General features: G+C 37.4%; 1 protein-coding gene across 2 annotated transcripts in view; it reads right to left on the bottom strand.

Moving 5' to 3' along the window:
• Window positions 1-15831, bottom strand: part of LOC131055814 (protein RRC1) — a 121166-nt gene that overhangs the window by 92378 nt on the left and 12957 nt on the right. The window contains exons 2-4 of one of the 2 annotated variants that reach the window (XM_057990159.2): window positions 2923-3015; window positions 2684-2819; window positions 2542-2587 (exon numbers count right to left, since the gene is read on the bottom strand). In XM_057990159.2, coding sequence (XP_057846142.2) covers window positions 2542-2587; window positions 2684-2819; window positions 2923-2997 — 257 coding nt within the window. In that variant the 5' untranslated portion in view covers window positions 2998-3015. Of the gene's footprint in view, window positions 1-2541; window positions 2820-2922; window positions 3016-15831 lie in introns of both variants that reach the window. The other variant, XM_057990158.2, reaches the window with a different exon arrangement.

The raw sequence follows: 15831 nt of genomic DNA, 5'->3' as shown, positions 1-15831 counted from the left end.
AAATAGGACTCTGTGCATATGATCATGGACAAGATACACATAAAAACATTATAATCTATACTCTCAACATTTTCCCAATCAGAAGGCCCAGAACTGGAACCCAAAACCTGTGATCCATAAAAAACATTGGGTTTAATAATTGTGCCAAAGGCGTAACTTTTAAGGGATGTTCAGAGATTATACAAAATAAATAACACTCCAAAACTGAGGTAGCATATACCTTACAAATCCGTTGTACTTCGATTGGACAAGAAAACTTATAGCTTAACATTCAATAGATACCCATAATGACCTGTACTGCCATTGGAGGGTCCAATATCTTCCATCCCCTCACACCAAACTTTAGGCTCGTAAATAGCAGTTCCTCTGAAGTATGCAATCAATAGAACTCAAGAATTACATTCTAGAGGGTAAAGAAACAATTTGTTCAAAAAAGCTTTGTTCGTAGTATCAATTTATCCAAACAGTAGCCCACTACACACATACAACAAAGTAGCCCAAGACATTTTTCAACATTTGCCTTCTCCTTGTCCAACAGGGATGTGTAGACTTCAAAAATCTGAAGGATACAAAGTAAATGAAGAAAATAACAGAGTGCTACTCAAAACGATGCCATAGGTGCTAAACAGGGAGCAATACGTATCTACTTTATCCCTACAAATGAACATTACATCTATTTGAAGGGTTCATCCGTGGAGTAAAACCATGTAAATGAAGAGTAGATGTACCTCCAATCTACTCACCAAAAACAAAATCGATATCATAACTTTCCCTTTGTCAGAAACAAATGATTCCTTTTGTTTCATTCCCTCAAGTCCAAAAATTGAAGTGTGCCTTTGCAAATCTCCATACTGTATAACCATTTAAATTTGAACCCAGTAAATCTATTTTTATTCAATAATAGCTCTTCATCACAAATAATGCATTTCATGTTTTTAAGTGCCATTTTTCCAAACTTCAATTACACTCATATGCACACCCATAATGACATCTTTTACCAACCAAACAATTTGACGAACCACCTTGAACCTTGGCAGCCCCCTAACTGTGAATAAAAGGTTTTTAATGATAACATGTGTGCTCTAGATTGTGAAAATTTGCTGTCTCATGCAGACAAATGGACTCCAATGTGAGCCTTCCTCTATACCAAACAACCCTCAAACAAGCCGTCTCATGTCCAGCAGAAATGGAGAATAGTAAAATCTTCCAATACAAAATGACTCAATTTTAAAAATATCCCAAACAGTTTGCTTCATGAAAAAAGCAGAACTGAATAGCAGCCAAAATAAAATCATTGACTTTTCAGCAGTCCATGTTCTAAAGGTAATGCAGAGAGCATGCCATGTCTTTCGACTGTGTTCAAACCCCCCACTATCCATGCTCACTATAATAACACCCATGTTAATTCACATTATCAAGTTAACTGTAATGGAATAGATAACCTTCAAACAGTGCTTCTAAGCCAAATCCCATTCTAGCTGGATTTGTAAATTCCTCCACGGGCATGAATGATTAGTGATTAACCAGGCAAAAAGAAACAAAAGAACTTGAAATGAATGAAACAGAGATAGTTATGTTTCAGATGAACTTCTGGGCACTGATTTCACTTCTTACCACTTTCCTCTTTTGTTTTCATTGTCTTCGAAACTCAACTCTATTTCAACCTAGAATCTGTGCTGGTGGCACTGGGTGCATGGAAAACATAGCTCATCCACAGGGTGGCCTCAACACTTCTAGGAAACCACAATATGTAAGATGCACCTGCCCTAGCATGCTCAATGTGAGTGGATGTACTTGGGACACCTTGGCTTCTAGAGGTATGTGCAACCCCCCCATAGCTTGGTATGTATTTAGTTTAGAGTTGATCATGAGACCTGTTGTACCCACAGATTATGCAAATAGAAAATATCTAGTGCTAAGTAGATTGAACCTTGGATTGCTATATCAGTAAATACAAATAGCAAATATCCAATGCTAAGTAGATTGAATCTTTGATTGCTATATCAGTAAATCATAAGTGTATCATTAGAATGCGACATTCGCAACAAGGATAACTACACCATCCCAAGGTGGTCTACAGAGGTCTGGTTGTAAGACAGTAATAAGGCGTTCCAGTTGTAAATTGCACCAGCTTGAGCAACTTATTGCACTGATATCAAGCATAAATGAAGAAAACCCAAATGTGAGGAAGACACATTCACTTCTAAAAAATCCAAGATAAACTAATCGATTGTTTTGTAGATAGTACGAAAAAGCATATCAATGCTCTGAACACATGACAAGGGCAACAATGCCCAGGAAAACAGACTGGAATGGTGACAAATCTGCCTATTCCAGAAAAAAATTGTATCTCCCTTTTCAATCTTAAAGTTTAGTTTCTGTGCTCAAAAGTTAGGAATGATTAGCAGTGCAAAAATAGCAAGCTGCATCATGTGGAGAATATGTTTGAACTTCAATGAACCCGTATTAGTTTTAAGAGCCTATTGTTTTCTGAGAAATGCATGCCAAGCATTAGCAATAATCCAGTATCTGTGCAAATACCTGCTTCCTTTCTTTGAACCAGAAGCCCCATCTTTGGATGACACGCCTGTTATTATGAAATAAATAAAAAAAACCCCTTTGTTAACAAGGTGGAAACAGACCAATAGGGCAACAAAAGATCTGACTAAATATTCACACAAACCTTCATTTCCAGCCTTTGACCGATCATCAGGATTGATAGTTCCTCCCCGTACAAATGCTTTGGCACCGGGTACATCATCTGCCTTGAAAGACTCCACAAACTCTTCATACAAGCGAGCTGCTTCTTCATCTGCTCTCTGCATCCCAAGAACAGATGATACAAGATAGCTTAAAAATGAGATTATATAATCAAGAATAAATTAATTTCATAGACTAAATCTCAAAGTCAATGATGTGTACCTTTTTCTTAGCCTCCTCTTCTTCTCTATGCTTTTGAAAAGGGGTCTTCTTCCGAATCACAGAGAATGAAGTCATCTTCTCATCAAACAGTACCTGTTGAAAAAATGGCTTCTTAACCATTGAATTTGTTCTAGATATCATGGATATGCCAAGTTATATGAATTCCATTTTTTAATAAACATGCACTATATGCTCCTTACTGATTTATATTCAAGAATTCACATATTTCTGAATTCTTTGCTAGCTTGAGAAGAAGTTGCATTCACATCCAAGTTATAAGAATTCCATTTTTTAATAAACATGCACTGTATGCTCCTTACTGATTTATATTCAAGAATTCACATATTTCTGAGTTCTTTGCTAGCTTGAGAAGAAGTTGCATTCACATAATTCTGAGTTCATAAAATTGAGCTAATCCTCTACAAGAAGTACTGGCTAGCTTGAGAAGAACCCAAAGGAATTATATTCAAGAATTCACATATTTCCGAGTTCATAGATTTGAGCTAATTCTCTACAAGTGTTATTACATTTAAATTTCCAAATGTGTTAGGGGTAAATGCATAGCATACATATTGAGGTGCTGGGAATACAACTAACAGGAGATTTAAGCCAAAAAACCAAAATGAGAGGAAACAGTTTAAAAACATAGTCTATCATGTTTTCAAAACATTTAATATTAGAAATTTAAAACTTAAATAATAAATCCCAAACAATTCACAGGAGGCAGTACAGAAAGGGAAAATACAAGCTAGTCATGGGAGCAGCTTCAAACACTCAGAAAAACACAGCTTATTCATGGGAGCATCAGAAAAATATAGACATAGGTTTTTTTGGGCGGAGATGCTCAACTCTTATTTTTTTTTAAGCAGATAACATGTAGACACGGCCCAGACATCTTTGTACCCACCTCTGTATAGGAGACACGTCCTAGTCTCAAAGATGCATCCTGGAGGTGGGAGACATGACTCCCTGCGACACTAATATTTGATGACACCTTATTCTTGGACCCTATTTTATGGATTATTCAAAACTCAATACGTGCAAATATTTGTCTGTCTATCCATCTATATTTGACTTTGTATTTATAAGTTTCAAATTTTGCAGATCTCACACTGTGTTCATGTTTAAGTTGAGCAAATCATTCCTTGAAGAGATCAATCTAACGAGTTGTTGAGTTGATGAGCAATGGATTCGATAACAATAACAAACAGCACATTGGAAATTTACAAACATCAAGAAGGTTGTGCAAATGTCAAAAGATTCACAATAATAAAGGAAATTTTCAGCAATGGTCAACTTTTGAGCCCAAAGTGGCATTAAAATGGCTTGACAACATCACAGCGTGAAGATGACAAAAAATGTTGAGGTGCAGTCCACCTAAGTTTGACTTAACTAGAATGTACAGCTTATGCCACAACTAAACTTGATATTCCTACAACAAACAAACAAAAAAATTCTTAATTTTTCTTCAACTATTATTTTCAAAGATGAATCTTGTGGAAGACTAGAGTTGCATCATATAAGGGATTTTACATATTTGGCGCTATAGTGAGTCTTGTTGAGGTCCTCTATCTCAGTCATTGCACCATATAAGGGATTTTACATATTTGATGTTAATGAATCTATATAGCTGTGAGATTTGATTGGTGCATCAATACTGAATCCTATCAGCAAAAAAATATTCTTGGACAGGTTGCAAAACATCTGCAGTGACTACATATTTGTTCGGGCCAAATAATGTCCTGTGGATGATATAAATTTCACAAGAAGGATGCAATCCTACATGTAATGACTGTCATTGTCATTGAGCAAATTGTCAGCAAATTTCCAGTTTGTGCTTTACTTGGAATAGTTGCATATCAATAGGCAGGGATTGTATCACCTTGGGCAGGCTGTACAAACCACAGTGGCTATATTACTTAGAGATAATGACTGGAAGAACAGAAAAATATTTGTTGGGTTCACTAATATTTCCTGAAGGGTTTCTTTTTTCTTGCTGTACCTATTTTTTTCTTTTAACTGGGAAAATGATCTTTTGTGTTAGCTTGTTGTTACTTTCTCCCTATAGCCCAGTTTAACTGCATCTTACTCTTGTATTTTAAGAAATTTAGCTGAGTAAATTGAGGTGAAATTTAGAGATATTCAGAACTGGGTGTGTTTGAGGGATCAGTTTTATTTTTGGAAGTTGGTTTTACTCAATCACTGACCATCCTCATCGGTTTATCCTCCTAACCCGAAATTGACTCTTCTACATGTCAGTTGGACCTAAAGGGAAGAGAGTAACTTGATGATATTGACAGGTGACAGATATGGCAGTCTTGGCAGGTAACTACATTGATGCTTAGCAGTATTATGAGCAATTTATTACCCACCCAGCCCCCAACTTAATTCACTTAAAATCACATTTTACATTCTAAATTATCGATGTTATTTGGGCATGCCTGCAATGCAACTAATTATATATCGAGTAGTTTTAATCAATGTGAAAAAATGATCAGAAATATGTTAAACTTTCTAAAATTACATATCAATGGATTGGTGTAGTATAACTGCATCTGTAAATTGGTAATGCACTATCATTATCAGGCAATAGAATCTAGTACTTTGTTGTCTTTGTAGATGATTAATTATTTGATTTTCTAATCTCATCATCATGTATGTATGCAATCTGTTCTGCATTAGCAACAAGAAAGCAGACTTAAATCCAGAATATCAGAAATATTTTATATAGACGGAACATTTTTCTCCTTGGTCCTTGAAGAAATTTATTTGTGTGCAGTGAATGTCCAATAGTGTGACTATGTCTTGCTTCCCCTCTGAATGTGGATCTTAGATGCTTTTATGTGGCAAACAATTTTAATGAATGAGGGAAATTAATTTTTAAAACATTTTTATAAACACAAAAGTGCCTACGTTGCCTTTAAGTGATAAAATTGTGAAGATGGCATGCATCATGAACGTTTGTATGGTTTCCAAGGCCCTATTTAGTTCATTATATATAATTATTAAATAATATATTATAATATAAATTATTAAATGATTTAATTAAATGAATTAATTTTTATATATTTTAATTTATTGTATATTGATTTGATTATTAATATATTAATAATATATTCTCCCATTTAAGGGGTAAGCAAGACAAAAAAACAAGAGCCAAGCAAAGTGATTCCTCTTGGATCGCACATAAGACAGATTATCTCAAAATAAATTTCGATGGGAGTGCTAGAAAGAGCCCAAGTATTGTTGGTGCTCAGGTGGTGTTTCACTCTCTGTCTAGAGTGTTTGTTAGTGGTGCTTCATTTTTTATGGGCTCCAAAACTAACAATGAAGCGGAGAATTTCATAGTTTTGGAGGGTTTAAGAGTGGTTGTAGCTCCGTGATGCAAGAAATTGCAGGTCAAGGGTGACTCCCTTGTTATCATTCACAACCTTGTGAAAAATCAGATTCAAGATTGGTGTTTGAGCAGTATTCTTGATGAGTCTGCAAGCCTTGGTAGTTTTTTTAATCAGATTGAATTTGGTCATTTTCATGAAAGTAATCAATGGCCAATAAGCTAGTCAACAAAAGGGCTGTTCAGTTCCCCTTTTTGTCAAAGATTAGTTCAAATGTTCATGTTAGGATGTATTGACAATTCATGGAGGGATTACACAAGAGCCAAAAAGTTCGCAATCCCAAGTTTTTGTTCCTCATCTTGTCCATTTGATATTGACAAATTATTATTATAAAGGTAGCATTTGCTTAAAATTTTGATGCTTGCTTGGTGCTAATGGTTCCTACTTCTGAGCCAATCTTTGAGGTTCTCCCTGATTTGACTCCTGCCAATTCTTCTTTAAATCCCTGTGGTGATGGACCTTTCTCTATTGGATGTTAGAGTTTCCACAATAATGAGTGGTGTGAAGGTTTACAAGTGTCTAGTTGGTTTTCTCTTTCAATCTCTTTATAGGTATGGAGTCACTCCCAACATGATTTATCTTATACTAGTATGGTGAGGGATAGACACCTACATCATTCCTATGCCTAAGATGTGCCTACCTTGTATTTGTTGAAGACATTATAGGTATGTATGTATGGGAACAGTTCCCATCATGGCTTCCCTTACACTCATGTGGTGAATGATCAACACCTACATTACTCCTACGTCCAAGATGTGCCAACCTTGCGTTTTGTTAAAGAGGTTATAGGTATGGATGCAAGGGCATAGTTCCGAACATGACTCCACTTACACTAGTGTGGTGAAAGATAGACACCTACATCACTCATACGTCCAAGATGTGCCAACCTTGCATTTTTAAGACATTATAGGCATGGATGTATGGGCACAATTCAAATCAAAGTGTCTATTATAGATGGTTTTTTCAAGAAGCTTGAAAGCAAAGTTTCCATCTATACAACATGAGAATGGTTCCTCAATAGGATCATCCCACAAACGGATGAATTCTTGTTAGTATGCAATCAAGAGAATGAAGTGTTGAAGAAATCGTTGAGTTGGAGTGGCTCCAACAAGACCTAGAGAACCTTAAAATGATCTCTATCTCTACAAAACAAAGCAACTCAACCTTGTTCTTTAGTGCCAAGGTTTGGAATTATGTTTAGCGAATATAAGAGAGTATGACTAGAATCTCCCCATGATTTCAAAGAGTGGTGTTTGGCGTAACCAAGGTTAACCACAAAGATTGTATGGATTCGAGTGCCATTGTTATTTCTAAGGAAGACGAAAATATGGGCATGTCTTTCGGTTGGGCTCCATAAGCTTTTCTCCTAGGTTTTTGGGATACTTGTCTTACAATTATCCTCTCTTTTTTTGGTTGACTTTGGGCCTTTTGTTTCCTCAATGATTATCCATGTTGTATGTAGTTTGTATGGTCCCCATGGTAGGCGGTATATAGTGTTTTCTGTTCAGGCCTGACTTCTATAACATTTTTCCTACGTAGATGTTTTAATATGGATGAGAATCCCTATAGAGCCCTCAAATAACATATGTCATGTCGCGTCCTTAGCTGGTCAACCAGCAACCATATAAGGTGTTTATTAATACCATCATAAAATAACAATAAAAATAAGTTCATATTGCTGGTTAGCCATGGAGGATTTGGTATGATTTTTGAATTTCTCTGCTAAAGCAGATAGGTTGGGACAAAAACCCTAGCTGCCAACTCAGGTCAGGTCAAAAATCCTGAACTGGAGTCTTACATAATCTCTCAACTTTCTGTTAATTCATAATCAACTACAAGAAAACTGCATTCTGGGTCTAAGTTGTCTATGTTATCCAGTGCAAATCTGTTACAGGAGTTTGTATGCATTTTCATTGCACATTCCAAATCTGAGTGCAACCAGTTAGCAGATCACAGTCAAAGTTTGAAAGGACTTGGAAATGCACAGAAAACATAGCTCACCTTATTAGGATTTGAAAATGACCAGATAAAAGTGGTGAAGGTTGTCTACCATCTGTTAAGGTGCACTTGCATGACCAGCGCCAAAATATTGCTAGTTTGGAAACCACTTTCTGAGGCTGTGCATGGTATTGAACAACATTGAGATGTGGCGACTGGAGTTTTGAGGGATTGGCCACCCAAGTTGACTACAGTTTGGGGATAGAAAAGAGATTGCACCCTATTTTCCAACAAGTTTATGAAACTGGTATCCATACCACCCAGCCAACCTCACAAGAGTTACTGCAAGTCTGAATTGAGCTCCCAATCAGCCTAATATCCACCCAACACTGTAAAAAAAAATATTTATACTGTTCCAGGTGGCTACTGGTCAATAAGGAATTGCATGTACACATTTTATGATCAAAAAAAGACTGTAAAGTTTAGTTTCAAATCTGTATTTGTTTCTTGGTGCATTTCTTCTGCAAATTGATTTATGAGGTGTTCTTATTTACCAATTAAAACTGAAGGAGTATTTGGTAAAGTAATTTAATTAACAATTGTCTACTTGTCTAGGCTATCTGTACTCTTTTTTAACATTTAATTGAATCCACAAAAACCCTAGATCTAAGGGTAGAGGTCATTACACTGGTATCAGAGACACCTTTTCTGCCAGTCTCTAGGTGTGTGATACCAATTTATGCACAAAAGTGATTGAGAAATCTGGTATCAGAGAAGGGAGAGGAGAAAGGAAGAGGCCATCGGAGATAAGAATGAGGAAATCAACCTCCAAGAGGTCATTAGGAATGAAAACAGAGAGCTGGCCAGAGAATTTTAGTCCACCATGAGGGAGTCTATGGTAGAGATTGTGAGGACATTGAAAGGAATGAATCAACAATGGAGTGCTGGAAAATCCAATCCAAATGGTGATGAAGTCACTTAGCCAATGATGGGGTTTCAATTAATCCACCATCTAAAACATTCAGAGTCATTTTTTTGCAGAGAGAAGAGAATCCATTTGAGGAAGAGAAGCAAGTTCTACCAAGACTTGAGGATGATATGGCAAGGTGTCATGTTGAATATAATGCCCTAAACCTAGCCATCCACTGTGAGATGTCATTCATGGACTATTATGATATGAAAACAAGGGATGATCGTTGTATAGGAAGAAGTTATCAAGATCAGCCAAGGAGAGATATACAACAGTAGTTGGGAAAGATCATTATAGCCACCTATGATGGATCCAACAGGATCACAACAAGAGCCTGGTTGCAAAAATTGGATACCAATTTCTCCTTAAACCCCATGTATGAGGAGGAAGCAATCAAGTTTGCAACACTTCACCTAGAGGGTGTGGCTCATGAGTGGTGCTAACATAGCATGGTGACCCAAGGACATGGCTAAATCACTAAGGAATTCACCCAAAGATTGATGGAGAGGTTTGACAAAAAGGATCCAAAGATTCATTTCACAGAGCTAGCACAATTAACACAAAAGGGCACAGTGGACCACTATGTGGCAGAATTTCAGAGGCTATTTGTGATGGTTCCAAATGTGATAGAGAGGAGAAACTTATTTTTTTAGAGGGCCTATCAGAACCATTGAAGGGTTTGATAAAGGCATTTGATCTGAATTCCTTGCAAGAGACTATCAAGAGTGTCTTAAATTTGGAGGATTCAGTGACCAAATACAAATTCTACTCGAAAAATGCACCAGTGATTCAACATTAGAGGCATCCTCATAAGAGTTTCCCCCAACTTAAGGCACTACCCCCAAACCAAAGTTGAGGAATCCAAGAATGAACTTAAAAGGAAAATATTGTGCTTCACTTGTAAAGAACCATGGCACCTAAGTCACAAGTGTTTGGGAAAAGCACAAATACACTACATTGAGGTGGTTTTAATGAGGATTCGGTGGCAAGAGAATCTAAACTCAAGGTTGTTGATGATGTGAAACATAAGCATCAAGGAGAAGAGCATTTGGGTGGTACACTTGCAGCACTTTTAGGAGCATCTAGATATCATCCTCCTTAGGTTAAAGGAGTCTTGTGAGGGCATAGGGTGACAGTTTTGATTAATAGTAAGGAAAACAACAGCTTCATTGGTGTTTGACATACCGAAAAGCACATAAAAAAGGTGTTTGACATACCGAAGCATCATTCATTCTATGCCAAAACATCCAAATGCAAGTTTGGTTTGATGGAGATATTGTATTTGGGGCATAAGATTAGTGCCCAAGGGGTTAACAAGGATGAAGAGAAGATTAAGGCAATAAGGAATTGGCCTAGGTCAAGGATTTTGTCACATTTGAAAAGATTTGTGGGACTTTGCGGCTACCATAGGAAGTCTCTCAGGGGGTTTTCAAACCTTGCAGCCACATCAATAGATTTGACGAACAAGGGGGCTTTCTCGTGGAGCACTTCAACACAAAGTTTTTGACAGACTCAATAAGGTAACGAGTTCATGTTTTATTTTGGCCATTCCAAATTTTTCACTCCCTTTTGTTTTAGAATGTGATTCTTCAAAAAAGGGGAATTGATCAATATTGATGGAAAATAGACACCATATAGCATTTGAGAGCAGGAAGCTCAACAAGATGGAGAGGAGATTCCCTATTTATGACAAAGAGATGTTAAACATCATGCATGCACTAGCCAAATTCAAGCAATACTTGGTTTTGGGAAGTTTGTGGTGAAAATGGATCATAACAGCTTGAAATTATTCCTAAATCAAAAGGATTTGAACGTTAGGCAACAAAAATGCATAAGATACAAGCCTATGATTTTGACATTGAATATGTTAAAGATGAAGAATAATGTGGTGACTGATGCACTCTTTAGGACACCTTATTTCTGTTCTATGATTGATATATCTGCTGATTGGAAGGTTTCTATAATTGTTGAATATAAGAACAGCACATTTAATATTGACATTTTGGATGGGAAACTGCAAGACAACCAGTACAAAATGGTTAATGAGCTCATTCTTTCTAGGGACTAGGTGTACCTTGTCCCAGAATCAAAGGTGAAGGGGAAAATTTTGAGAGCATGTTATAACATGCCTCTTGCTGGTCATCCAAGTTACTATAAGACATGCAAGAAGGTAAGGGAGTGTTCCTCGTGGAAGGGGCTCATCTTTGGGCATGTGAGGGAGTGTTTGTTATGCAACAAAACAAAAGAGAGCATTATTTCTACTTGGTTTGTTGCAACCCCTACCCATTCCAAATCAGAATTGGAAGAGTATCTCTATGGATTTCATTACAAGACTCCCATTTCATTACAAGACTCCCAAAAGTGCAAGGTAAGGATTGTATCTATGTGGTTAATGATAGACTCACTATATATGCTCATTTCTATGCTATATCTTCAGAACCCAAGGCTTCACAAGTGGCTGATCTATTCTTGAAAGAAATCTTTAGACTTCATGGCTTGGCAAGGAACACTGGAACAAGAAGGAAAGCAGATTCATCAACTTATTTTGGAAAGAACTCTTTTGATTAGCAAATATGAAAAATGACCCCAAGTACTCACTATCATCCTCAAACCGATGGACAAACGGAAATTGTAAACAAATGAATAGAAAGTTGCTTGAGATTGTTGAAAACAGCAAACAGCATGGGCCAAGTGGCTACACCTTAGGAGTATTGCTACAATTCTAGTTCACATGTTTATAGGTGTGACTCTTTTCAAAGCACTCTATGGTTATAATGTTATTTCATTCATGAATTTAATTCTTCCAGGGAGAAGAGTACCAGGGGCTAGAGATTTGATTTAACAAAGCTTAGGCATTGTGAATGCACTCAAAGCAAACCTACAACAATCCCAAAGCCAGCAGAAAATGCAAGTTGATTGCCATCAAATTGAAACGGTTTTTGAAGTGGCAGACATGGTATTCTTGAGGTTACAGCCATACAGACAATCTTCCATTAAGGAAAATGGTGCTAAGAAGTTGAAACCACGATTTTATGCACCCTATAAGATCATAAGGACAACTGGAGAAGTTGACTATGAGCTCGAACTTCCAGAGAACAGCAAAATCAATAAAAAAATTCACTGTCATGCATTAAAAAGGACCTTGGACAGCAAGTTAATCCTTCATTAGAGCTGCTCCCACTTGATTATAAGGAAAATTGATTTTGGAACAAGTTACCGGTACCTCCAACTTTTCCCCCAAATCCGGGTATGGTACGTGTCTGATTCGGATTCAACTTGGAATCCCTGTGGAATCGAACAGGGTTCTTCTTTTTTGCTCCTGAAACGTATTCCCCATTTTGACCCACAAATCCCGACGCATCTAAGGTCAACATGGCGATTCCATGGAGTTTTTTTTTATGAATCCGTGTCACGCATGAGGGGTTTTTCATTGACTTTGCGGAATAAAATTGGATCGTTTAAAGTTTAAACCCTAAAACGAAAAGCTAAAACGCATGTCGCTTTTTCTTCGGCGGAGAAAATGGCACGACGCACTTGTCTTTGACGGAGAAAATGGCACGATGCACAAAGGAAATGGCAGAGAAAACTAGTGACGACACAAAGGTAGACAAGCACAGAGGTAGACCAACGAGGGCACGACGGCACACGGCACACTAAAATTATAAATTAAAAAAAATTGTTTCTATAGTTTTGTTGATGTCTTGTTTGTATTTTAATCTTCATCGATTTATTTTGTTTATTTTGTTTATGTTTATTTTCTATAGTTTTGTTTATGTATTCTTTGTATTTTTATTTTTATTTTGTATTTTAAACAAAATAAATGGAGTCTTGATATAAATTTATTAATTAATGATTTATATATTAATTTATACAAATAATAAATATTAAATAATTCAATTTTATTTCATGTGAAAATAAAATATTAATTACAAAATAGTTAAAATATTCATAATTAAAATAATAATTATTAATAATACAAATCAAAATTATTAAAGAAAAGTAGAAAATAAAGAGAAGAAATGGCTCGCAAGAAGCAAAACCCTCCAATAAAGCAGAAAACAACGCAGAACCCTCTCTCAAGTTTTCCTGCCCGTAGGTTTCATGAAAACAGACTTGGAATTTTGGGTCGTCATCCTCCCCCTGCTACAAGCACAGAACCTGCTACTTGTTTGTCCCACTCTGCTTTGGTTAACCATGGGAGGGAGGGGCAGCCTCAAAACGAGTATCTAGAAAATATAAACAATGGGCACAATTCTAATGAATGGCGAGATGTTTTAAGCAGGAGATACCGTAGGTTATTACGGGCTCGAACCAATGTGGCCCATGGCAGGATCTCCGGTAGTTTTATCCACGAGAATCTCGGAGAGAAGGTTTGGATTGCTTCCATATCCTCATTCATGCCGAGTTTTGCTTCAGGTGCCAATTCGCTTCCCCTAGGGGAGAGACGAAACCCTATCCTCGGTGCATCCTCGCCCCATCGTCATTTGCCTCAAACACGATCAAGGAATGGAACTTTTATTCGGAAGAGGCCAAACGAATCTAAAACTGCAAACCCTAGATCGTAGGACGATTTTCTGCATGTTTCTGAAGATAAATTTGCCAAGGGTTTGAAGGATCACTGCAGAAAGTATGGTTTGTTGGCTAAATGGTGCGGAAAAGGACAATATGTGGAATCCATTGCCCATTGGTTGGAAGAGACTTATGCGGGCCAGGTAAGTATTACTATCCTTCCTAATGACTTTCTTTATATTGATTGTAGAAGGCAATCATTAAAAATGGAGCTGTTAACTAGTGAATTTGTATTTTATCATAGCTTTAATTTTAATTTCATAGATTGGCAGCCGAATTTTTGCCCTAGCATGCATAAGTTTCAGAAAATCTCGAAATGGGTTAGATTTAAATACATTCCGGTAGAACTCATGCATGCCCAAATTCTATTTAATATCGGTGACTGCCTTGGGGGTTTTGTGGGCCTTGAGAGGAATTGGTGTCGTTCCTCGGATCTTAAAATGCTTATCAATTCGGACTCTTGCACATCTCAACTTAAGCCAATAGTCTTCACAACTGTTAATTGCAAATATCATTTAGAACCTGAACTTTACGATGGCCCGATGTCGGACCACATAGCCTTTAAGTTATCACCCTCTACTCTTGTAAGAAAGGAAATTACAACTCCCAAACCCCCGCTCACAGAGCATTTGAACTTAGCTAATTCAAACACTGTGCCAAAGGGCTCTGAGTGCCCGTCCAGGTTGACTGAGAATGCCTTCATTCCAAACCTTCCCTCTTAGATTGAAGAAGGAGAATTTGTGCCAGATAAGACACTTCCCTTATCCCCTCCCCTTGCTTCCCCACTAGCACTTGAGAAGCTTTCGGAAAACAATGGGACTGTAATTTTTCTGATGGAAATTTTTCGCTGCCGAGATTTGTATCGCCAGGTTTGGCAAACCTTTCGCGTGATAATATGTCTCCACCTTCATCTCATAAGGATGAATATAATCATAGGCTGTGTGGAATCCAGGATGAGAATTTGAATGGTCTCAGTAAAAGGTTAGAGACCAGATGGATGGTGAGACTCAGGAGCCTTCCCCTGAGAACCCCATGATGGATGTAGGGATGATCAATACTACTGAAAAGGAGGCTTGTGTTGATCAATCGGTAAATGAGCATCCTAAGTTGTTGATGGGCAGAAATAAGATGTCACCATCCGACAGGGATGAGACAAATGAGGAGAAGAGGGAGGCTTCAATCAACCAAGCCTGTAATGATGTCATTAATGATCTTATGGATAGATTTATAAAAGGAAATTGCCGATGAAGATGAACTAACACTCCAAAAACAAGCCCTAATTGCGGAGATTATGGAATTAGAAGATGAGGTAGGGGAAGTAAGCAATCAGGCTAAGTTGGTGGAAGGGTCGGGCAACGAAGATGTTGAGATCAGGGAATTCAAGGTGGAAATTTTGGGGATTGAACAAAATGAGTTTGGCATGGAAACCCCGGACTGTGAAAAACAGATTAAAAGAAGAGGCAGGAAATCTCTATCAGAACTAAGAAATCTAGATGGGTCTACAGAAGGCCAGGTAAAATTAACTTCTATGTTTGATGCAGGGAAGGGGAAGTACCTTCCCAAGGAGCCATGAAACTCCTCATGGAATGTTAGGGGCATTAACAAGTAGCGGATCATAAAACGTTGCATTACAACAACTAACTCTGAGATAGTAATGATACAAGAAACCAAACTTAATTTAGCTAATATTGAGATCTTTAAGAAAAAATTAGGTATTAGGGAGATGGTTGGACACCCAGCTATTGGAGCCTCAGGGGGCTTGGCTATAATTTGGGATCCTAGAGTGGTCTCCTTTGAGATGGTTAATAGCCAGGCACATTGGATGAGCGGTAGGGTAAAAAGTATCAAAAACAACCTCCGTTTCCTTCTTGTAAATGTTTATGGCCCAACACAAAATAAGGATTTCAAGCGAACTTGAGCTATTTCTAAGCTATCCCTAGCCAAATCTGTATCACTGGGGGAGACTTTAATGCCATCTTGAACCCAAAAGAGAAATGGGGAGGGATTAGAACAAGTTCACAATCAGAGAAAGTTTTT

This window comes from Cryptomeria japonica, chromosome 8, assembly GCF_030272615.1.
Source record: "Cryptomeria japonica chromosome 8, Sugi_1.0, whole genome shotgun sequence".
Classification (NCBI taxonomy): domain Eukaryota; kingdom Viridiplantae; phylum Streptophyta; class Pinopsida; order Cupressales; family Cupressaceae; genus Cryptomeria; species Cryptomeria japonica.
Note: the sequence above shows the minus strand (reverse complement) of the source record. Positions and strands in the feature narration are given on the sequence as shown.